General features: G+C 32.7%; 6 protein-coding genes across 6 annotated transcripts; 3 read left to right on the top strand and 3 right to left on the bottom strand.

Annotated features, from left to right (window-relative positions):
* Nucleotides 1–38: 38 nt before the first annotated feature.
* On the bottom strand, nt 39–3196 carry LOC126673097 (translocation protein SEC62). The gene is made up of 5 exons (XM_050367080.2): nt 3038–3196; nt 2262–2576; nt 1618–1819; nt 675–903; nt 39–445 (listed from the first exon to the last, which is right to left on the bottom strand). The coding sequence occupies exons 1-5, from the start codon at nt 3134–3136 to the stop codon at nt 184–186; spliced, it is 1107 nt and encodes a 368-aa protein (XP_050223037.1). The 5' UTR covers nt 3137–3196; the 3' UTR covers nt 39–183.
* A 2094-nt stretch (nt 3197–5290) lies between these two features.
* Nucleotides 5291–7152, top strand: LOC126671269 (uncharacterized). The gene is made up of 2 exons (XM_050365026.1): nt 5291–5649; nt 6419–7152. The coding sequence occupies exons 1-2, from the start codon at nt 5394–5396 to the stop codon at nt 6568–6570; spliced, it is 408 nt and encodes a 135-aa protein (XP_050220983.1). The 5' UTR covers nt 5291–5393; the 3' UTR covers nt 6571–7152.
* A 3368-nt stretch (nt 7153–10520) lies between these two features.
* Nucleotides 10521–14851, top strand: LOC126673676 (calcium-dependent protein kinase 8-like). Its single transcript, XM_050367908.2, has 9 exons — nt 10521–10750; nt 11064–11639; nt 12027–12150; nt 12262–12405; nt 12721–12873; nt 12964–13079; nt 13184–13351; nt 13659–13889; nt 14363–14851. Exons 2-9 carry the CDS (start codon nt 11115–11117, stop codon nt 14507–14509), a joined length of 1608 nt encoding a protein of 535 aa, XP_050223865.1. The 5' UTR covers nt 10521–10750; nt 11064–11114; the 3' UTR covers nt 14510–14851.
* Nucleotides 14852–17270: 2419 nt separating this feature from the next.
* Nucleotides 17271–20861, top strand: LOC126673406 (sulfite reductase 1 [ferredoxin], chloroplastic). Its single transcript, XM_050367546.2, has 8 exons — nt 17271–17566; nt 17856–18632; nt 18716–19012; nt 19176–19373; nt 19675–19809; nt 19906–20022; nt 20111–20269; nt 20383–20861. Exons 1-8 carry the CDS (start codon nt 17390–17392, stop codon nt 20587–20589), a joined length of 2067 nt encoding a protein of 688 aa, XP_050223503.1. The 5' UTR covers nt 17271–17389; the 3' UTR covers nt 20590–20861.
* Nucleotides 20862–21604: 743 nt separating this feature from the next.
* Nucleotides 21605–22132, bottom strand: LOC126673410 (photosystem II 5 kDa protein, chloroplastic). Its single transcript, XM_050367550.2, has one exon. The coding sequence runs from the start codon at nt 22044–22046 to the stop codon at nt 21729–21731; it is 318 nt and encodes a 105-aa protein (XP_050223507.1). The 5' UTR covers nt 22047–22132; the 3' UTR covers nt 21605–21728.
* A 537-nt stretch (nt 22133–22669) lies between these two features.
* On the bottom strand, nt 22670–24719 carry LOC126673409 (40S ribosomal protein S2-4-like). Its single transcript, XM_050367549.2, has 2 exons — nt 23977–24719; nt 22670–23010 (listed from the first exon to the last, which is right to left on the bottom strand). The coding sequence occupies exons 1-2, from the start codon at nt 24634–24636 to the stop codon at nt 22855–22857; spliced, it is 816 nt and encodes a 271-aa protein (XP_050223506.1). The 5' UTR covers nt 24637–24719; the 3' UTR covers nt 22670–22854.
* Between the last annotated feature and the right edge of the window lie 338 nt (nt 24720–25057).

The raw sequence follows: 25057 nt of genomic DNA, 5'->3' as shown, positions 1-25057 counted from the left end.
AAATAGGGGCAGTAATGGGGCCATTAATGTATCATCAATTCTATAAACGGGGCCATTAAATAAAAGCCAACTGCTTTATTTTACTGTTTGATTACAGTATTACACTCAAAATTAAAGATAAAAAAAAACTCAAAGAAAGAAGGTAATGTATCTATCCTCTGCTTAGTATTGCACGTTCTACTATTATATATGATCTTCATGCTTAGGTTGATCTCTGTCCTCTACGTTTCCAGATGCTTCATGCTTAGTTTGATCACTGTCCTCTACGTTTCCAAATGCTTCATCCTCCACTTGCTCCGAGTTTGTCTTACTCTCATCCGCAAAAGTGTCGTTAGCCTCTGTGGAATTAAACAGATTCTGCTGTTTGTCCATCATTCCAGACAGTGCCAGAGTTGGAGACCACTCGAGAACATCATCGATGATGTTGGACATACGCTTTTGATACCTGCAAAAGTAAATTTATTAGTTACTAAAATTTAGATGTCAAAATTTTTAACAGGGCCGGTGTTGAGGGTTTGGCACGTGTGCTTAATTGCATGCAGCGGAAATTTCTAGTATCTCATACTATAAATTTTCATTCCTATGGTTAACACATCTGTTAGTACTATATATAGTTTTCAAGATCTACTTAAAGAAATGGGAATGAGACTTAAAGAAATGGGAATGAGACTTACCTAGCTCTAGCAGCCTCATCAGGCGCATGGTGCCTGAGCAGTAATATGACCAGCAGAGCTGCTACTGCATAGAAAAGCCTCGTTGTCCACTTAGGTCGTTCCTCCTCATCTTTCTTGGGCCAGAAACGGAACAGTTCTCGCAAAGTGGCTTCTTCAGCAAGAATGTTAGGGAAAATCCAAACACGCTTTCCGAGAAGGACATATAAAGCTCCAAATGTTGTAGCTCTTACTGCAAATTGAAAAAAAGAACACTTGATGGCTCCCATAAAAGAAAAATTAACAACGTATTAATAGTAACAAGTGCTTATCAAGTCGAACCAAAAGAGTAAAATGACAAAATAATATCCCTAATGCCATAGGAACTAGTAAGGAATTTAATTATGTCAAAATTGGAATTCCCATAAGCTTTAGTACTATCTTTAGGAATTTAGACAAAACCTATCTTGAATTTTGTTAATCGATTGTAGCAATTTCCCTAGGTACAGTGATACATGAAAAATACCAGTATGATCGACATTCCATGGTATTATTTCTTTGATGAATTTAAAACCAAAAGGAAGAATAAAAAGTTTCCATTCAATACAGTAGGTTCATATGAACTTCATCAACATTTGTTATTGAGGCTTACTCCAAGAAATATAAACCACTAGATTCTGGAGAGATGATTTATACATGTTACAAACTTTTTCTCAAAGATGCTCTTGAAAGATTACATAATTCCTCATAGGTCATTGCTGTGAATGCAGCTAAGTCCAACTAGACAATGACAGGGTTTAATCAAGTTGAATCCAGATAGATATATAGATATATTACAGTCCAACACAAAGTCATTGTGGAGTAAATTTGTTGCAACAAGAAGCATAACTTCTTCAAATTTTTTAGAGGCACAACACAGTAATATGCTAAATATTATCATTAAAAGAATGAGGAATAGAGCACTTACCCAGAAGCAGGGAGAGAATTAGAAGAAGCACACCAGCACATGAGTACAGAATCAATAGCTTGCACGAATGAGGATAGACAGGAAATAGGCAAATCGCTAGAGTCAAAACTGGCCAAAAAAAAGAGAGGAGAGTCTGCCACAACGGACGTCGTTTTACAAATGTCCATGCAAAAAAGGCATCATATTCTGAAAATATTTGGTCCTGCCGAAAAAAAAGAAAAAAAACAACTGCAGATCTTAGACAACAGAAGATATTTGATTTGCTCTTAATTTCTTACATCAAAAGGGAAATCCAAAATAACAAAATTAAGATGGATCAGGATGCTATTCGAAATTTACTGCTCAGTGCTCCCATTAAAGGATATGCACTCAACAGGCACATACCAATCTCTAAAGAGTTCACTGCTGTGAAAAGACTGTAGGCTGCAGCTATGAAGGTTGATTGAATAGAATGCCATTCTCAAAACAATATAAAAGTTAAATACGGAAACTTCAAGGAGAGTGGCAATACTTTGTCTACTTATCCTTGTGTCAAAAGAAGAAATATCTAAATATGATTCACATTCACAAAAAAGTATAATCTACACAGCAACACTAAAAATTCAATCAGATAATGGGATTGTAGAACCAAAAAAACAGCTTACAGGGAAGATCTCCAAATGAGCTGGCCAGGTAGACAACTTTTTCTTCCCAGGACGAAATGTTTTCACCACCCGATCGCAACGAACTAAGAGATTCTTTTGTAATAAAGCATTAACAATTTCTTCAACGTCGAGATTTTTATTTCCTTCCAAGATATCTTTGACCTCTGAATTATTCTTCAGAAAATTTACAAAATCCTTCCCTCTAAAGTATTCAACACGTGTCTCTTGCAACACTGCCCAACGTGAAACCAAGCCTTTGTGGTCTCTCACCTTCTCAGCAAACAGCTGAAACACATCCTTCTGTGCTGATTGTTTCTGAGAATAAAATGCAGTAAAATAAGCACTGCATATAATTTTTTTCAAGAAGTCAAACACGAAAAAAGCTATAAACTATCTGAGACAGTGCTGCCACTATTCACATGGATACAACTTCATAAAAAAACTGAAAGCAAAAATAATTTGACAAGTATCAACCACTAATAAGATTCAAAACAGGACTATAGTACAATCATGGCCACCAATTATTTCAATGCAGATGTTAAATTAACCTAATCACAAAAAAATTTAAAAATCCAATCTAGTGCAATTACGTTAACAATTTCAACAACCCAGTACAGGTAAACAAAACAACTCACATTTATTCGTAAATTTCATGCACAAATTATAGCAAGCGAAGCATGTAAAATTACAACAGTTAAAAACAAACAATTAAAAAACGAAATTGAAACAGAATGTAAAACAAAAAGCGAACCCTAGATCAGAAGAAGAAAACAAACCCTAGGAGGAGTATCGGAATTGGAATCTCTGGTGCCGTTTTGTACGGATCCTGGTGATCTTCTAACCCTTTTCTTCTCTGCTCCGCCTGATTTCTTCATATCTCTCCTCTTTTCCCCTCTTTGTTTTCCTTTTCTTTTTATGTAATATTTCAATTTTTATTTTATTTCCTTTTCTTTTTATGTATTTCAATTTTTATTTTATTTCCTTTTTACGCTTCCTTCTTGCCCTTTTTGTTTTGTAATAGAAGCAAAGTAAAAGAAAAAATACTAGTTAAATTTGATTAGGTTCTTCTTTTGCCAAAGAAATTTGATTAGTTTTTTCTCTCATATTGTCTCTATAAAAAGTAATTAATAATTTACATCATTGGATTTTTATGATTTTAAATTTTTACATGTAAAGTGTATAAAATAACTAGTTATATGAGTATGTAAAATATTTAACTTTTTACGATACTTATAATAATAATTGCTGATTTTTTTTAAGTGTTGAATTAAATAAATCTGTATAATAGCTGTAACTATTGGAAATTATTAGATATATATATATATATATATATATATATATATATATATATATATATATATATATATATATATTAAATCTTGAACATTAACTGTTTTAAAAAATAAATTATCAACTATGTATTAAATATTATTTAAATTTTTAAAATATAAATAAATAGTGCTTAAAATATTATAAATATTTAAAAATTATAATATGTTGAAAATCTGTCCTTAAAAATTATAGTCATCTTCCTCTTGCAATTTTTCTTTATTTTTTCCTTCTTTAATATTGTCCTTTTTTTCTACCAATAAGTGCTAGTGTATTTACACCGTAAATACAACAAATGTTGATGTATTTATACTATAAAAATACTAAATACACCATAAATACACTATTACAAAATCCACTAAAAATACAAAAATTAATAAAAATAGATAAAAGACATACGTTAAACGTATTAAGCAAAAAAATTAATATTTTTAAAATTAAAAAACTAAAAATTATCATTTTGATATATAAAAAAAGTATGAGATGTAAAGGTATCACAAAAGTGTGTACCGCTGAAAATAAAGCTAAAAAGAAGGTGATACGGGACAGGTTCTTATAAAAATTATTAATAAATTTATGTGAAATGTCCACATTTCTAAAAAAACACTAAATTGTATAATTTTATAAATAAATTGGACGTGTATTCTATTATTTTATAAACGTTTGTTGGTAAATGAATTTAATTTTTTTATATATAAAGTTTTTTTAAAACTTTTCTAATTTGTTTTATACATACGCGCATTACCAATTTCATATTGAATAAAAATTCATGATAAATGAATAAAAAAATATTTTATAGAAAATAAAAACTAATCTTAAGATGCATCGTAGTTTAATTATTGTTTTATTACTGTATTTTAATTATTTAAGTGAAACTTTAATGCTGAGACGAATTATATGAGTAAATATATCAATTTTTAAAAAAATTATATATAAAACTCGACATCTAACATTATAAAAATAAGTCATAATAGTATTGAAAAGACAAATCTTTTCAACTTTTGAAAATCTATACAAATTTTAAAAGAAACTTTAACTTTGTTTTAAGTTGGCTAACTCATCATAAATATATCCAATTTGCCAAATTAATTTGATAATTTTTAAAATTAATTTATCCAAAACATGCGGTATTATTGTTCCTTTCATTTTTTAAAAAACTTTTCACATCAATTGCTATTGTTGTCATAATTAAATAAATCTTTTAAAAATGGATAAATTTATATTGTTAATAAATTTTGATAGATTTACAGTTTTTTAAAAATTTAGATTAATCTTTAAAACTAATGCTATATAACTCATCGTTTTGTACCACTTGACGTGGCAAACAAAGAATGGATGGATTAAATTTTATTTTTTGAAATATACACTTTTGAAAAAAAATAGAGGAATGAAATATTGTCACTTATGAAAAGTTATTTTTTGATCATTGGGAGAAATGCTTGTGGGAGGATTTAAACTCACGACCTACAAGTTTATTGTTCAGCGTTTATAACATTTGAGTTATAACTCATTAGTTACGAATGAAGAGTTATAAAGAATTTTTTTATTTAAAAAAAGTTGAAAAAGTATGACATTTTAACGCTATTAGGTCTTAAAATAAAGTATATCAATTTTAAAGAAATGATAGATATTTTTACTTATGAGTGAGCAAAATGACAATGATGCCCATAAATAACAATATGTCAATATCTAATCCAGATGACTCTCATTTCCATTGGAAGTTGGAACATTAGCAATAGCAACACCATTGTTAGAATCAAAACCAGACTGTGAAACTCAATTTTTAGGTTTGCTTAGTATGAAATGGTTTTCTCCACTATCCAACCATTCCCATTTCCCCAGTTTTCTTTAACCATAAAAACCAAGACCAGACCAGTATGGGTCAGCCACCACGGTTTGAAGATAGCAAAAACCAGCCAGTCTTGGATGGTTTGTGCGGTGGATAAAGATTCTGAGCAATTTGAGATTGACCCAATTAAGGCCCAAGAAGCTCTTCAGCAACTCGACCGGCAGCTTCAAGACCTCTCCAACAAAAAAATCAGTCCTCCAAAAATTAAAGGTATATTTAAAATCTTGATTTTGGTTATGTTAATCTGGTTTGGTCGTCTAAAGAAGTATACTGTCATAATTGGACCTTCTGTTGTTCAATTCGGCAAGTGAAGGCTTATCTATTGTGTTCCATTCTAGATTCAAGGCCTTAAGTATTATTTTTGCATGCATGCTAATTAACACCAAATTAATTATTTATTTTTTCATTAATTGATATTTGAACTTGTTAATTTTTATCAATCAGACTAAATACTAGTATAAGGTTCATTTTCCCCCTTGGCACAAAAAATAAATAAAACTAAGTTTATAGCTTTAAAATTGATACCCTTGCTTGTTTTACCCTTCAACAGTGATACAAAAAGAATTAATTGGATCATAAGGTGATGAAAAATTATTGAACAATTTGAAGCCGATGGGACAAAATGAGAGCCAAAATACTAATTTGAAAATATTTTTAATCAAAGTCACGAGTTTTGTTTTATTTTGTTCATTCGATGAATGAAAAGATTCTATATTGAGACTAAATAAGTAAATATGTCAAATTTGAAAACAATTTAAGGATTAAATGACTGAGTATGTGGATTAAAATTTGAACTAATCCATAAAAATACAAGTTCATGATACTAATTGATTAAAGAGCTAATTTTAGTTTAATTGATCATTATGTGCACATTCAGGGAGTAAATTGATATTAAACTCATTTATAATGTAATGAAGTAAAGTGTACAAAACGTAGAATGGAATGAAAGGATGTAATTGTAGTGGAAATGTGATTGCAGCTTCAAATGTGAAATTAACAAGAGATGAAACAACTGAACAAGCGCCAGAGGTGTCCGGGTCTGTACTCGCAATTTTGGGGGCGGTACTCCTACTTTACACCATTTTCTACAATATTCTCTATCTTACTGTAATTGACCCACCCGTGAGATAAATACACCCGGCTCCAGCTATACCATTTCCCTGAAATTAGCATTTTTGGAGCTGTTGTTTTTGCCACCTCAGCTACATTGTGTAATATTATAAAGGAAAAAGGTTTATTTATGCCCTTAAAGTTTGACCTGAGGATCAAGTTAGCCCTTAATGTCCGAAAAGGTTCAAATATGCTCTTAACGTCTTAAAAAGTGAACAATAAGACCTCCAAATTTTGACAAACAGGCCCCCAACGTCTCATTTATTATGAGTCAAAATCGGAGTCTGATTGTTCACTTTTTAAGATGTTAGAAGCATATTTAAACCATTTCGGACTTTAGGAGCTCATTTGATCCTATAGACAAATGTTAGGAGCATAAATAACCATGTTCCCTATTATAAATAGGGTAGACTAGTGTGAAAGCAGGTTTACGATTTGATGATTGAATATATGAATAATTTTGTATTTAATTTGTTGCCTGCAAAATAAATACATATCATGTTCAGTTTGATATCAATATGTTATGTAATTGTACTGCAAATGTAATGGACTTTTACTATATAGATATAAAGAGAGAAGAATCTCGAATATTTGTCGCTTTTATTAATTATTATCAAATGTATTTTAATTTTACTAATTATAGTTTATTTTGAAGAATTGGATTTTATTTAAGTCAGTTCAATTGAATTAATTGAGTCTGGTTTTATTTACTACGTGATAAACAATAAATGAACTTTCTTTTCTCTTTGTTGGTTCAATTTGATGATTTAGTTTCAATTGGTCATACATCACATGTGCAAAGTTATGCTTAATAAATCGAAATAATATAATTTGTCTACTAGTGAAGTGTATTTTTAAAATTAAATTATAAACTGTAAAAAATAGTTAGTATTGATTAAAGCGGGAATCATTTAAATTGTTGGGCACCACTGATCCCCTGAAATTAATTTTGTGACAAATAGTTTGTTCAATTCAATATTTTAATTTAAAGCAACTAATATTCTTTTGGCCTAATCACTCAAAAACCCCTCACCTTTAAACTTTTTTTCAATTCCACCCCGACGTTGAAAATTTATCAATTTTACCCACTTTTTAATTTTCCGTTTTCAATTGTACCCCAATATTTTAATTTTTGTTATTATTTTTACTTAAATGATGAAATCATTCAATTAATTAAGTCTAAACATGAAATTAAATTCTTTTTTATTCAAAAAAGTACAAATAAGTCCTTTATTTTTAAAAACTAACTAAAAACCATAATCAAATTAACACTAATTTAAATTCTTAATTAATTTAACTAAATTTAAATAAATTTTAAAAATATACAATCAATATATGCGAGACATGGAGAATTTTTTAAACAAATTTTCAAACGCAAAAGACGTTAATTTAATTTTTCATGGTACAATTGAAACACAAAAATGCAAAATAGGGTAAAATTGACAAATTTTCAACGTCAGGGTATGATTGAAAAGGGGCTAAAAGGTCGGGGGTTTTTAAGACATTAGGCCTATTCTTTTAGCCTCACATGTTTATTATTGGGTATATATAGTTTGAAAAAATTGACCAAATTATAAGTCATACGAGCCGAGTACCAAGTTTGAATACTGTAACGCCAAGTCAATCAATTCTAAGGACATAACTGACCCTATTATCTACCTACTCAAAATATGGCAGCTTTGCATATAGTGTACTAGTCACACAACAATTAGCACATTCGATTAAAAAAACAAACTACCAATTTGATTAAAAATCTGGCGATTTAATTATTTAATACTTTTAATTAAATTAGTTGGATTATTAATTTTAATTAACATTGATTTAACTGACTCAATTGAATTGCTAAGATGTAATTCCAAACCGACTGAGTTAGTGCATTAATTCGGTTAAATTAATAAAAATATAACAAATCATAACTATAGATAAATGAAAATAGTTGATTAATATGGTGAAAATAGTTGTTTGATATCGTTAAAATAGTTGTTTTTTACTATAACTAATCTAAATGTTTTTAACTGAATCAATCAATGTTTAATCAAATTTAACTGATATAAATTGATATAATCCGATAATTCGATTTAACCGGCAGTTTGATCACCACTGAATTTATCTATAGAGTTTTTGTTTGTTCGTACCAACATCTTTTTTAAAAAAACTTTTTTTTGATGAATAATAATTGGCGTATTGAGTATAATTGAAGTATGTATTATTAAGATAAATCAAAACAGTGATGTCAATATATATTATTTTTGTTACATTCACACTTCATAAGGTCACGAGATTGTGCTAATGATTTGTACTTCTTTTAATAACATAAAGAAAATACTAGTAAAAAGAAGATTTAGATCTGGATCTAATGATGATATATTCCTAATTATAGACTCATCACATTAAATTTGACCTGCCTCACTTTTACATTACATTAATATCTAATATTTCTCTTTTTTTTTCTTTCTCTAGTTCTTCGATTTTGACAGAGAAAATAAAATACTCCGGTCAAAAAATGAACCATCATAATAGAGAAAAGAGTAATTTTGGTCTTAATATTATGTGAATCAATTTTAATAATTTAATTCATAACTCTCTAACAAAAATATTAGTTACATCAATTTTTATTCGTTGAAGCATTATCAAAAATAACTATATATACATTTTTTGACATATTTTTAGTTACCAAAAATTTATAATCCAAATGGCAAAAAGTGAGGTTCAATATCTTTGCAATATTGACCTTACTTGGTTGGGGGTAAATAGATCAGAGAAGTTGTACTTTCCGGAAAGTAGTAATTTTTTTCTGCTTGGTTCAATTTTTACATTTTATTTCCCGGTAAGTTGGATGTTTGACTTCCCTTTGACTAGGGAAGTAACTTTCCTAGCAAAACCCAAGAAAGTAGAACTTTCCTAACATTTTTGTTGGTTTTTCCTAATTTAACTTTAATTCTTTTCTTTTTTTCTTTTAAAATTCATATAAAAATATTTTTATTTATTTCAAAAAATATATTTATATTATTTTATAATTATTATTTATAATAAGTAAATATTTTTATTAAATATTTTATATTATGTAAAATTCAAATAAAAAATTATAATTTTTAAATTTTAATATTTAAAAACTCTGCTAAATAGTACTTGGATCGTAAAATAAGAGATAATAAGCAAAAATTAAATTATTTCTTGCTCGATTTTTAAATTAAAATTATTTGTTTAACAATATAAAAATTATCAAAGGACATTTATGTCTTTTAGTTAAAAATATAGTATATTATATTAAAATTAATTTTGTACTTCCCGGGAAGTAAAAATTGAAACAAGTAACATTTATCAAACTTCCTGGGAAGTTAACTTTCCAGGAACTACACTTCTCGGGAAGTTACTTTCCAGGAATTGCTATAAAACAAACCAAGCGAGGCCTAAATTATACAATTATTGAATGCGGGAAGACTAAACAATTTAAAATTTAAAATGAAAGACTGTTGAATTAAAAGTTACAAATGTTGGCTTTAACATCGTCCGTCAAAATGACGAGAATTGTAAACGATGCAATTATAAAATCACGTGGTAATTAATCTTTGAAAAAAAAACATATTTATAGCTATTTTTCATATTCTCTTCAAATATATGAACAAATATAATTAATTTTATTTTAATAAATTATAATATAATTTATAAAATCTTATCCATAAATTTTAAATCAAAACTACTTTTATTATCTCGTTAGTATTACCTGATACAACAAGCAATTCATCTAATTTCTAAACAAAAAACCGAAATTCAGATAAAACATACATCAAATAACCATTTTATCTCATTGTTCTTTTTTCTCCACATTTTCTTATAATAGGCTTTAAAATAGCTTAAATAGTTAAAAACAATCACATGTAAATTTTTCTTTTAAAAGCATTTAAATGTAGCTTCCGTTTGGGTATTTTGGGAAATTAATTAATCAAAAAAATAAAAGGCAAATAGGGTTCCTTCGTTCTTTCTTCTGTGTGTCTGTTTTTGTATCGTTGAACACGAGAAAGAGAGAGAGTCTCTGCAAAAGAGAAAATTATTAAAAATAAACCTCTTTTTTGACTCTCTCTTATCTCTTCCACATTCATTTTCTTATAATTAAACTTAAATTTTTTAAATTCGTACCTCAAATTCTCGATCTCATCTCATCTGGGTCGGGTTTTATTTCTCCGATTACCGCCGTTTTCAGGTGGGTCTGCCTCCTGCCAGCTCTACATTTTGTTTAAATGTATTGATTTTTTTTTGTTAATTGATTTGGGTTTTTAATTTTGTTTATGTTTATTGATTTTGGTTTTTTTAATTTTGTTAAAATTTTGAAAATTCAATTTTTATGGATAGATTTCCAATTTTATTGGAGATTCTGTTTTTCTTTTTAATTTGTTTAATTAAAAGTAGAGATCATAGCTTTATTATGTTTTGCATCTGTGTAGCCTATTGGGTATCAGAAATTGACAAACTTTTTTTGTTTTGCTTTATTGATTTTTTTTTTGAATTTTTTCCAGGTTTCTAAATTTAGAAAAAATATTAAATTTTTGAGAGAGAAGAGCTGAGTTATGGGCAATTGTTGTGCAATTCCTTCTTCTAGCTCTACAGCTGAGAAGAAAACTAATGGGAAGAATGAAAATAAGAAAAATCCGTTCTTTGGAAATGATTATGTTGTGAACAATGGATCTGGATTTATGGATCATAAGTTAGTGGTTTTGAAAGAGCCTACTGGTCGGGATATCTCGACTCATTATGATCTGGGTCGTGAGCTTGGTCGTGGCGAATTTGGGATTACGTATTTGTGTATCGATTTGAACACCAATGAGCAGTTTGCTTGTAAATCTATATCGAAGAAGAAGCTGAGGACTGCGGTGGATATTGAGGATGTTAGAAGGGAGGTTGAGATAATGAAACATTTGCCTCATCACCCTAATATTGTGACTCTCAAGGATACTTTTGAGGATGATGATGCTGTGCACATTGTGATGGAATTATGCGAGGGAGGCGAGTTGTTCGATAGGATTGTTGCCCGTGGTCATTACACTGAAAGGGCAGCTGCTGCTGTTATGAAAACAATTGTGGAAGTTGTTCAGGTTGGATTTGTGCCATTCATGGTTTTCTTATATGTCGTTGCTTTAAGTTTAGATATAGTTCGCAATGTGATGCTGTTATTATGGAACTCAGGTTTAAAAGATGCTAATCAGTTTTTAGCTTGCATATTATTTTTCCGATTCTAGACAGTAATTAGGGAAGTTTTCGCTGTTTGTGCCATATATTTAAATCCCTATGCATTTTAGTTTCTCAATCTTTGTTATATCAATTGGTGACATTGGTTCTATTGTTGCTGCAAGGGATGTTATAAACTTACAGTTGCTTAATGGTCGTTCTACTTCTCTATGTTTAGGAGTTTCTTGGTCTTCTATCTTTTGAACTAGGGCCTTTAATCTGATTTTCTCTTGTATGCATTTCATTTGCTGCAGATGTGCCATAAGCATGGAGTCATGCATCGTGATCTCAAACCAGAGAACTTTCTGTTTGGAAATAAGAAGGAAGTAGCTCCTCTGAAAACAATTGATTTTGGATTGTCAGTCTTCTTTAAACCTGGTAATGCACTGTATGATAACCACTGCACATCTCAGCTGTGGGTTGAGAATTTGCTATCAGTTTGCTCTAATTCTATCTTGTTATGTGCCTGAAGACTTTTGTTTTCTGCAGGGGAGAGATTCAATGAGATTGTAGGAAGTCCTTATTACATGGCTCCGGAGGTTCTAAAACGGAATTATGGCCCAGAAATTGATGTATGGAGTGCTGGAGTTATCCTCTATATTCTTCTTTGTGGTGTCCCACCTTTTTGGGCAGGTTGGTTTTCTTTAATTTTAGATTGGAAGGTTGGTAAAAGAACTAGCTCCAGAGAATATTTGAGAAAATAACATCAAGGCAATTATAAATTAAGTTCAAAATAAGGCAGTCATAATTTGAAGCCTTTGATTTTTCTTCTTCCTTTTCTTTGAACCTAAATTAGTAAAGCAAATGCAGTGTCAAACTGCTACTTCTCTCTTTCTTTATTGGTTAAGATCTCCTAAGGGAGAAAGTCGCACAAACCTGTCCTCAATTAGTTTCCACTGTTTAGTTTTTGGTTTCCTTCTCATTTTAGTCATTGTCTTGTTTATGCAGAAACTGAGCAAGGGGTAGCACAAGCAATTATTCGCTCTGTGATTGATTTCAAGAGGGATCCATGGCCTAAAGTTTCTGAAAATGCAAAGGACCTAGTGAAGAAAATGCTAAATCCTGATCCTAAGCTACGACTTACAGCTCAGCAAGTGATTGGTAATTTATTGATTTAGTAATAAAATGTCTTGCATATATTGAGATACCTTGATCGGCATCAAAAACTTACATGAACTCCTTGTGGTGCAGAACATCCTTGGTTACAAAATGCTAAGAAAGCTCCAAATGTCTCATTGGGTGAGACTGTGAAAGCAAGACTCAAACAGTTTTCTGTGATGAACAAGCTCAAAAAAAGAGCTCTTAGGGTAATGATTATTCACTCAACTTTTACTCCGGCTTTAGTAATAATTGCAAGATCCTTTATGCAGATATTTTATAAGCTTGACTAAATGCGTGCCTGCATCTATAGGTTATAGCTGAGCATTTATCGGTGGAGGAGGTGGCGGGCTTAAAGGAGGCCTTTGACATGATGGACACTTCCAAAAGAGGCAAGATTAACCTTGAGGAGCTTAAGATTGGATTACAAAAGCTTGGCCAACAAATTCCTGATGCAGATCTTCAAATTCTTATGGATGCTGTAAGTGTTATTCTGCTAATTACCAATGAATCTCTCCTTTTTTCTTGGTTGGGAAAATGCGATGAAAATGGAGTCCATTAAACTGATTGGTCTGCAAAATCTGTGCTCACTTGCAACTTTAAATTAAGTTAAGAACACAATGCCAAATGAGACTGCAGAATTGAAACTTGTTTCGTTTATTGCTTCTCTACCCCTGTCTAACCGATGGAAGTGCTCTAAATTTGACTATAGTATGTCTATTGAAGAAAGTTTCACATGCTCCATCTTTGTATTAAATAAATGATTGACTGAGAACTATTTTGTGCAGGCTGATGTTGATGGTGATGGAAATTTGAATTATGGGGAGTTCGTTGCAGTTTCAGTGCACCTTAAAAAGATGGGCAATGATGATCACATACATAAAGCTTTTGCATTTTTTGATCAAAATAAAAGTGGTTACATAGAGGTTGAAGAGTTGAGAGAATCCTTAAATGATGAAGTTGACACTTGTAGCGAGGACGTCATCAATGCCATCATGCAGGATGTCGATACAGACAAGGTTAGAAAAGCTACCACTTACATGTTTATAAAAAATGGTCCTTTTTAAGTGCCGGAGTTATATCTTTCAGCCATTTACTTGAACCAAAAGCGAACCTTATAGCTAATGTAACTCTCAAATATTTCTCTAGTACATCCATTTGGGCCTTTCTGTCTTACGTGACTGCATTTGAACTATTATTTGTTTCCCGTTTGTTTGTGCCCATTTTCATCTTGTCACATACTTTTTTTTGGTTATCGTATTGGTGGACTGTCATAATGTTGCATTTGCACATTTGTTTTGTTGGCATCCTGTCGAAATGTTTTCTTCAGTGACAACGTGGTAACTTGGCCATCTGAAGCATATTGCATATGTTTTGAGTAGTCTATGACTCTACGCCACACACTGCATAAATAATCTAACTGTTTGTCTTCTATTTTTCTGCATGACTCATAAATTTGTCATGTTAACATTGTTGGCCTTTTATACGACAGGATGGGCGCATAAGTTATGAGGAGTTTGCTTCAATGATGAAGGCGGGTACAGACTGGAGAAAGGCCTCCCGGCAATATTCACGGGAAAGATTCAACAGTCTGAGCTTAAAATTAATGAGAGACGGGTCACTGCAGGTAGCCAGTTGAGGTAGAAAGAGAATCAGTGTCCAACAGAGATGGAAATCTTCTACTGTTCGGGTTTTATGAGATTATCGTCATTTTTTCATTTCCAATTTGATGAGACATTTTGGATAGGTAGGATTAAAGTGACGGTGTTAGTGTCTTAATTCGTTGTGTTTAGAATTTGTTTACCCTGAGATAGTTGCAGGAGAAAGATGCAGATATAACAGAAAGATTTGGCAAGGTATTGAACCACAGTGTCGAAATGTGGTTGTAAATATATCACGAGTTAGATTAAACATTTGTTCTAATTCCATTTCTTTTGCTTCCATTAGTGATTCCATGCAATTGATTATGTGATTTCGGTTACTCCTTTGACTATCTGTTGATGGTGAATTATCTTTGCTTGGTTATTTGTCTAAGCACTGGCATTCATTGTAGATAACAATATAATATGTTGAAGATTTGAAATTTGTTTAATGGTTAGTTTTGTTTTATTGTTCCTGCTTGTAAGTAGCTACCATTTAACTTGATCAGATATTATGAAACTCTAATTTGTAATTATTTTTACTTTTTAGTTCCATTTTGTATAAGTCTTGCTTGGAGTTTATTTATCAGTTCAATTAAAATTTTAATGTATATTTTTAGTCGAATTCTAAATAGGATATGTGGAGTCTGATTGATTTAAGGCTGTGTATGGTTGTACATAGGAATGATAATGAGGTGGAGAGGGGACGGGAAAGCCATTGTCATTCTTATTTCTTGGAGTATACTAATTCACATTTTATTAATAGGAGAATATTTAGATTTTTTAAATTTGAAAAAGGTATGATTAAATGCTGACATGCATATTTATGTTTTTTTGTTGTTTAATCATTAGAAAATTAAGTATGTATAACTTTATACTTTTATAATTAAATTTATACTAATATATATTAGATAAATCAGGCCTCGCTTGGTTCGTTTTATAGCAATTCCCGGAAAGTTAACTTTCCGGGAAGTATAGTTTTTGGGATGTTAACTTCTTAGCAAGTTGATAAATATTGCTTGTTTTGATTTTTAGTTCCTGGGAAGTATGAAATTAATTTTTAATTAAAAGACAAAAATGTCCTATGATAATTTTTATATAAATCTAAAAAGGAAAAAAAAAGTTAAGGTTAAATTAGGAAAATACAATAAAAGTGCTAGGAAAGTTCTACTTCATTGAGTTTTGTTAGTGAAGTTACTTTCCTAGTTAAAGGGAAGTCAAACATCCAACTTTCCGGAAAGTAGAATGTATAAATTGAACCAAGTAAAAAATATTTGATACGTCCCGAAAAGTACAACTTCCCTAGTCTATTTATCTCCAATCAAGCGAGGCCTCAGTTTTCCATGGAGACGGGAATGAAAATTTTTGGTGGAAAAATAAACTTTCTCTATTCACATACTCATAAAGCTAAATAATAGAAACTTTTTGTTTTATTAAGGATTTATCTCCATAGAGAAGGGAAAATTCCATCTCCATTATCATCTCTAATTTTACATTAATCATGATCTCCTCATCAATGACAAAAATTTGCTAGTGTTAGGTGGAGCTAATTGCAAGCTATTTAAAAATGAAGATTGAAATAAAAATTGCAAATGCTAAAATTTGCATGGCCCTTTACCAACATAATTTATTCAAATTAGTACAGAGAGAATTATTTAATAAAAAAGTCTTCTAAAGAACAAAATTGTGAAAGTAATTTTGTACTAAGTAATGCAAGTAAGACCATCAGTTGTTGCATTCAACTGTTGAGAGAAATCATTAATTAATTTATTAATTTTTGATTTGCTTATTCTTTTATTAATCACATTGCGCAGCCATGAATGATGAATAATACAACAAACCTCGGTGCAGCACAGGTCATCTCTTGCATCACAGTCTTCACTTATTTCTTCCCTATTTTCAACTTTCTTTCACGATCCGAAGGGACATATATATAAAGAATGATTATTTATCTAATATTCCCTTTATAAACTTGTAATAAATTTGATTAAATTTCAATCAAATTTATCGACTTGTAACTGTTGCAATTATTTGATTTTATATTAGTTTAATATTGTTATGAGAATAAAAATCATTTCTTCTATTTAATCTTTTTTTAAATACTATTTGGTCAAACGCCGTCCATGGTATATTTTTTTTTTTTTTATAGAAGTTAACTTTGTTCTTCAAACTTTACACGAAAGATCAACTGAAATCAAACGCATAATTTTAAATAAAAATTATTTTTTAAATCGAATGTTTAAATTCGTTTTATCTTTAGATTACACATGTCACATTTATTTTATTTTTAAGCAAGTTTACCTTCATATAAATAATCACCTTTATTCTTAAAATAAATAAAAAATAACTAGGTTAAATAACAAGTGTTGAACATAATTTTTCTTAATTAAAATTTAAATCAGTAAAATTCACAGGCTGCAGAAAATGGGTCAAACCCACTGGATCTAGGCCTTACATATTTTAACATTTCTCTCCTTTTGCTTACAACGCAATTCCGTCTAGATTCATTGTACCGTAGAATCCAAATTTGATTTCTGCATTGTTTTTACTAAGCCCACGCTCATTACTCCACGCGCCTCTTCATAATCCATCAAAAAACAGACGCTTTATGTCCGACACCAAACGCAACAGAGGAAGGGTAGCGCGTCACGCACTTGAAAAATATACTCGTGTCAGGCACGTGACGGCGCATATTAGCACAAAAAAAGAAAAAGAAATAGTAAATACTAAATATAAAATAGACTGATATTTCGTTTTCATTTCATCTTCTTCATCACCTCCATTACCATTCATCAGTTATTATCATCACCAGTACCACTCACTCAGTTTCCATATTATCTATAATCCGAAAACCCTAGCTCGGAATTTTATTATACGGCATGACGACGGCGACATCAACGACGTCGTTCGGAGCTACAGTTTTGAAAGAACAGAAGAAGATTCAGTTACGGAGATTTGACGGATTAAGATCCTCAATTCCTAACTCCGTTACTTTAACCAGAAATCTTAACATCTTTTCTGCTCCGTCGTCGTCTATTGTTCGAGCTGTTTCCACTGTAAGATTCAATTTCTCATGCATTTTTGAATAATCTGTGCATTTCTTGATTAAAAGACCTGCCGTTTACTGAAGGCGTTTCGTAGTTCGATAGTTGGAATTTCATTTTGTTATTATAGAATTTCTTTAATTTTATTTCAGTTTCTCATGCATTAATTTTTGTTTATATATGATTTAAATAATCTGTGCGTTCCTTAATTAAACGACCTGCCGTTTACTGACGGCGTTTAGTAGTTAGCGCTAGCTAATTATGATGTTCTGGTGTGTGAAAATTTCATTTTGTTTGGCAGCCAGTGAAGCCAGAAACTGAGACTAAGCGGAGTAAGGTTGAAATAATCAAAGAACATAGTAATTTCATTAGGTATCCTCTTAATGAGGAGTTAGTTACCGATGCTCCGAACATTAACGAATCCGCTATCCAGCTCATTAAGTTCCATGGGAGCTATCAGCAGTATGATAGAGACGAGCGTGGCGGAAGATCCTACTCGTTCATGCTTCGTACTAAGAATCCGTGTGGTAAGGTTCCGAATAGGTTGTACTTGACCATGGATGATCTTGCTGATCAGTTCGGTATTGGAACTCTTCGATTAACAACTAGGCAGACTTTTCAGCTTCATGGGGTTATAAAGAAGGATCTCAAGACTGTGATGAGTAGTATTATTCATAATATGGGTTCGACCCTTGGTGCTTGTGGTGATCTTAACAGGAATGTTTTGGCCCCTGCTGCTCCTTTTGCGAGGAAAGATTATCAATTTGCACAGAAAACTGCTGATAATATTGCGGCTCTGCTAACTCCTCAGTCGGGGTTTTACTATGATATGTGGGTGGATGGTGAGAAGTTTTTGTCGGCGGAACCTCCTGAGGTTGTTAAGGCTCGTAATGATAATTCTCATGGAACAAATTTTCCTGACTCGGCTGAGCCTATATATGGAACCCAATTCTTGCCTAGGAAGTTCAAAATTGCTGTCGCTGTGCCAACTGATAACTCTGTGGATCTTTTTACAAATGACATTGGTGTTGCAGTGGTTACTGATGCTGATGGAAATCCTCAGGGTTTCAACATATATGTAAGCTTGATGAACATATAACTAGTAACGACATATTTAGTAGCTACATTCAACTATTTGTTTCTCACAATATTTACTCTCAGGTTGGTGGTGGTATGGGGAGAACACATAGAATGGAGACAACATTTCCACGACTAGCTGAACCATTGGGTTATATACCAAAAGAAGACATTTTGTATGCAGTGAAAGCTATCGTTGCTACACAGAGAGATAATGGGAGGAGGGATGATCGTAAGTTTAGTAGAATGAAATATTTGATCAGCTCTTGGGGAATTGAGAAGTTTAGAAGTGTCGTTGAACAATATTATGGAAAGAAATTTGAGCCTTGCCGACCGTTGCCTGAGTGGGAATTTAAGAGTTACCTGGGATGGCATGAACAGGTTTCTTCTAAAATTCCTGAAAGATATTCTATTTTTATTTATATATGCTCTTTGATACTATTCAATTTTATTTACCATGTTTGATCTTGTTGCAGTAGTTGACTTTAAAATTCATACTCAGTTAAATCTTCTGTTGACTAACTGATTAAAAAAATGTTTGCAGGGTGATGGTGGTTTATTTTGTGGGCTTCATGTTGACAATGGTCGTATTGGAGGGAAAATGAAAAAAACACTGAGGGAGATTATAGAGAAGTACAATTTAGATGTGCGTATCACTCCCAACCAGAACCTCATCTTGTGTGGCATTCGCAAGGCATGGAAGCGCCCCATCACTGCAATTCTTGCACAGGCCGGATTGCTGGTAAGATACCCCCATCAGTTTTATAATTAGCTGGCTGTAATTCTATATAAATATAATAGTATTATAACCTATGTATGGGTGTTGGTTGTAATCTACTGCCAATTGCTGTGGCCTGTGAATAATGGCGTTTAGCTTGGTAATGTCCTGATTATGCAGAACTTGCTTGTTAGGCAATGTTCAGCAGTTGGAATATTGTTTTTAATAATTAAATCCCATTTTGCTTCTTCCTTTATTTTAGTCTTTCGGCTTGATTCAGTGTCCTCCATTTTGAGATTTTGACTCGGCTGTTTCTTGTGGACAGCAACCCAAATATGTTGACCCCCTCAACTTGACAGCTATGGCATGCCCAGCTTTACCTCTTTGCCCGCTAGCAATAACTGAAGCTGAACGTGGAATACCAGACCTCCTCAAACGTGTTAGAACTGTATTTGAGAAGGTATTTGCTATTTCAATAAGTTCAAAATAATTTTTTTTTGGCACTGCGTGCAAATTTCTACATGTATATATAATCAAATGGCCTTTGTGATTTCAGGTTGGCCTCAAATACCATGAATCAGTCGTAATAAGAGTTACTGGCTGTCCCAACGGCTGTGCTAGACCATACATGGCTGAACTTGGATTTGTTGGTGATGGGCCAAACAGCTTCCAGGTACAGAAAGGACTTTAGATCTTTCCTCTCTTTACGAGTCATTTAAAAAAGTCTGATGTTCTCACATCCTATTTTTAATCAAAAACAGATTTGGCTCGGGGGAACTCCCAATCAAACTGCATTAGCTAAAAGCTTCATGACTAAGGTTAAGATTCAAGAACTCGAAAAAGTTCTTGAACCTCTATTCTATAATTGGAAAAGAAAAAGGCATTCCAAAGAATCATTTGGCGAGTTCACCACCCGTATGGTAAGCTTGGAAATTACTATTCAATGTGCTCTCTGTTTTGTTGCAGACTTCTTTGTTCAACTATTTGTTCTATCTAAGGTGAAGTAACTGGAACTTTTCAATTATTTTATTAGGGATTTGAGAAACTTCAGGAGTGGGTCGACAAATGGGAAGGCATATCATCTTCACCATCCAAGTATAACTTGAGACTTTTCTCCGACAGGGATACATATGATAAAATCGATGAACTCGCAAAGTTACAGGATAAGACTGCTCACCAGTTAGCCATGGAGGTTATCCGCAACTACGTTGCTGCCCAGCAAAATGGGAAGGCTGAATGAAGTGCTTCTTAGCATAACAAAAATTCGCTAAGGTGCATGCAGAGCAATCTATCCCCTCTAAGATGTTACTATTTGGTAACAGCTTTCTAATGGAAGAAATTGGGTTTTAGTGTGTCGTTTTATATCACAGTTTTGCTCGCCCCGGGACGTATGAGAACTGTACTTTTTATTTGTATTTTAGGGCTTGTACTCTATGAAGTTCATTTGTCAAAAAGTTTGGGTTTCTATTTATTCTCTAGAAATATAATAAGGTTTCCATGTTTTTAGTTTAATCATGTTATCTCGGCTATCCTGAAAGAATTATGAGAGATTTTCAGTTCAGACAGTAATGTAGTTGAAAGTTTCGATAGAGGAGCCAATGGCATTTATGAATTATTGGATGCAGAAGCTTAATGGCTTCTTGATGGGCAGCTTTTGCATCTGTATTGTGCATTCTTATCGAGCGGAAATAATTATATTTTTGGTGTTTGTATGCTGTTTTTCGTACGCAAGACAATTTTCACATGTAAAAAGTATCTTCTTGTTAAATTAACTTTTAGTGATTGGAGAAATCTATTATTGGCAATTGTAGTTCTTATTGATCTGTTTTTCGGTGAATGGTTTTTGAATTGAAGAAATTGGCGATTGTAAGCATTTTGATATCAGATTCACAACAGTAAATTTTATACAGTGTTAGTAAAAAAATTAACAAAAATGGCTTTAAATTAGTGACGATTTCCGAACTAATCAGAAAAACTAGCCTGTGATTGAAGGTGCGGCTGCTATTTATATGATTAATGTGCATTGAGTGATTATTAAGGATCTGCACTATAATCAGTAAAAGCTTTAGATTATTCTCAGGTACCATTCAAGATATCCGAAATGGGAAGATGAAGAACTAGTTATCGGAATGAGAGTCTCACTTATTAGAAGCGGAATCAAATCCAGCAAATTTCCCAAATGGACATAAGTAAAATCAAAGGTAACCATCAAAGCGAAAGCAACTATGCAGTTAAGAAGGAAAAAAAGACGAGTCTAAGTAGAAGAGAGAGAATAGAACAGAAATCTTCAATGGAAGGATACAAGAAGATGATACAAACTTTTACATTAATAATCTAAGAGATGAATCAACATTGCATATGCAAACATTAAATAGTATCTCAGTTGCGGCAGACTCTAGCGGTAGGCATTGTGACGCATATGGGAGCATACTTTTTTCTAGCTTCTTCAGTCCCTGCCTTGGGCTCATCGGCCATGGCAACTCTCGCAACGGACCAAGCAGCTGCGGCTGCAGCTGCGAACACCAAATCCCTCCTTCCACCGCTGCTCTCTTCCTTGTTCTTCATCTCTACATTAGCCCTGCCTCCCTGGGTGGCGTTTGAGGCCTTGGCCATGATCAGCCCTCTTCGTGGGGCTGTGAACGGCCTGGTCACGGTTGAACCGGCGAGGAGGGAGGCTGTCATGGTCATGGATGCCATCTCTGCTTTCTATGCTCTCTGCTTGTGGATTTTGGTTTTTTATTCTCAAATGCACCTAAGGATGAAGTTGATTATTATTGCTTGCAAAATGCATATGGCTTAAGAACCTTGTTTGGGAGCGCCATCATCCATTTCCTTATCCAAATAATATATGAACAAATAGAGTTGTGCCACGTATTCCAATATCTTGTCCAGATTTCGTGGTTGTAAATTATCTTAGTAAGTGGTGGATACTTCAATTCATATTAATCTCATACTTAGGCAAATTCTTGCTTTAGGTTCGGATTGGTTTAGTGACCAACTTAGCTCAGATGCAAAGAGATGTATGACGCAAAAAATCTCCTATTAGTCCCAATGTTTAGAGAATTATACGTTCGACAAGATTAATAGTATGTTCCATTTAATTTCACACCTACAAAATCAAAGAGCAAATATTTTACTGCAATCCCTCAATAATTTTCAAGTAATTGGATAATATTGAACCATTCTAGGATTTACTCTCCATGCCATTTTATCTTCTTTCATTTGCAAAGATGAAAGAGATCTATATGTGATTAGGCAAAGCAAGTATCTTAGGTTTCATTTTAGACATGAATCGACAAGCTCTGTGAAAAAAAGACGTATAACAAAAGAAAACAGCCCAATTTCATGAACAAAACAAAAGTTATTACTGAATCCAAAAATCTTAAACAAAACCTTGAAAACAAAATGATAACATGCTTATAGTCTTCAAAACCTAAACAGTAATAACATTTAATGAAATCCTTGCGCTATATTCTCAATCTTTAACTCAAACAGCCTTGAAGAATCAAGCATCGTGCCTCTCCACATCTTCGATCAAGACTTTTGTTGGTTTACCCAAAAGATCGGTGTACTCCTGGAAAGGAGACTTGGTAAAGCGGGTTTCCCTCCAGAAGTCGGGAGTCAAGAAACCATAGGTCTTTTGAAGACAGTCAAAGGTGGCCTGCATTTGACATAACAAAGATGGAACTTAAATCAAGGAGTCGGTATACAAATAGAAGCAATTAACCAATCATAGAAGCATTCAACAACATTAGTCTTCAACAAAAATGTATTACATCATCCATCACAGAGATAACGGAACTAAAACAAATCAATAAGAGAGCAATGCAAGTTGCAACTCTTATAAAGGCTTAATATTGATGTACAAGTATATATATATATATATATATATATATATAGATATAAATAGCAGACAAATCACATTAGCTATACTGGGTAAGAGCCATTAGGTTGATGCACTTCTGAATTTGCAGACAGTAACTACATTAAGTCGAGTATTTAAACAATTAAGGCCAAGCATAGAGCAAATGGTTCGATACAACTTCCACAGCCACACATATTACAGCGGCATCATTATAGAATCAGATGATAAAGCATCCATCATGTTAGCTAGATGATAATAAAACCACAATATCAAACCACTAAAACTAGTAGCAGTTTTACAATTACCAAACGAAGGACAACAACATTTACACATGTATAAACAGGATAAAAAAGAATGCAAATAAGCACCCAAATATAATCAATTGCACCATCTAAAGAGCACATTTCCATCCATTGATCAAAACTTCTAGTAAGCCAACAGCACAATTTTATTCGAATTCTAACTAGTCAGTCCGCACATTTATATACTCACATTTTTTAGATTTGATTATCATCAACAAATCTAAATTTCAAACAAAAAAGAATTCATGTCAACTATTATATACATCAGAAACATTTTAGAATTACTTCAACTCAATTCAATCCAATCCTACAGCATAATTTACTTCAGTAATATAATACAAACCCAGCTCACAAACATTACAAACATAACAATATATCATATAATCATGTTAACTATAAATAATTAACTAATCATATTAACATAAGAATAAACCAAAACAATAAAATATTAAAATCAAACCTTGACGAAGTTTCCAAGGGTCTTAGTAGAACCCCTAGAGGAAGTAAAAACATCATCAATCCCAGCAAACTGCAAGACCTTTTTGGGCACTCGCGCAGCAACAATCCCAGCACCACGTGGAGCAGGAACCATCCTCACAGTAACAGATCCACATTTACCCGTCACCTTGCACGGCACCGTATGCGGCTTCCCAATCTTATTTCCCCAGTACCCTCTCCTCACCGGAATAACCGACAGCTTAGCCAATATAATTGCGCCACGTATAGCAGTCGCAACTTCCTTGGAACATTTAACGCCCAAGCCAACGTGTCCGTTGCTGTCACCCACGACAACAAACGCCTTGAAACGGGTCCTCTGACCGGCGCGGGTCTGCTTCTGAACCGGGGTGATTTTCATGACCTCGTCCTTGAGAGACGGTCCGACCAGAGTGTCGATGATCTGGTGCTCTTTGATTGGGAGTGAGTGGAGGTAGATTTGCTCTAGGCTTCTAATTTTGCCTTCCTTTACGAGACGGCCGAGTTTTGTTACGGGAACCCATTTTTCTTCCTCCTCGCGGCGGGGGCGGCGACGTCCTCGGCCTCCACGATCTCCACGGCCTCCACGTTCGCCAAAGCCACGGCGGAAGGCTCCGCGTTCTCCTCCTCCTGGTCTTTCTGACATGGTTGCTAGGGTTTGAGTAATTGAGAGAGCAGCGAGCTGTGAGAGTGTTGAGGGTTTGATAGAGAAGTGAAATGCGGCGATTATAGGATTTTATATAGTGCTAGGGTTTTCAAGATTTATAATGGGATGCGTTTTCTTTTGTTTTTGTGTTGGGCTTTAGATTGGGCTTTTGCTCGTGGTTGTAAATGGGCTATGGAGACCACATTGGTGGGCTGATTCTATTTATATTTGGACTGACCTAATTATTGATGGGCTAAGACATTTGAACGAATATTCATCCCAAATTATTTTGATCTATACAAGAGAAATGAAAACAATCCATATAAATTGCACACTCAATAATCAAATTTTAAATTGATGGATAGCATTTCATATAGAAAACTTTATTATTGGTTTCGATGGGGTTTTATTTAAAATAAAT

This window comes from Mercurialis annua, linkage group LG3, assembly GCF_937616625.2.
Source record: "Mercurialis annua linkage group LG3, ddMerAnnu1.2, whole genome shotgun sequence".
In the NCBI taxonomy this organism is placed as follows: Eukaryota; Viridiplantae; Streptophyta; class Magnoliopsida; order Malpighiales; family Euphorbiaceae; genus Mercurialis; species Mercurialis annua.
This window is presented reverse-complemented; position numbering and strand designations above follow the sequence as displayed.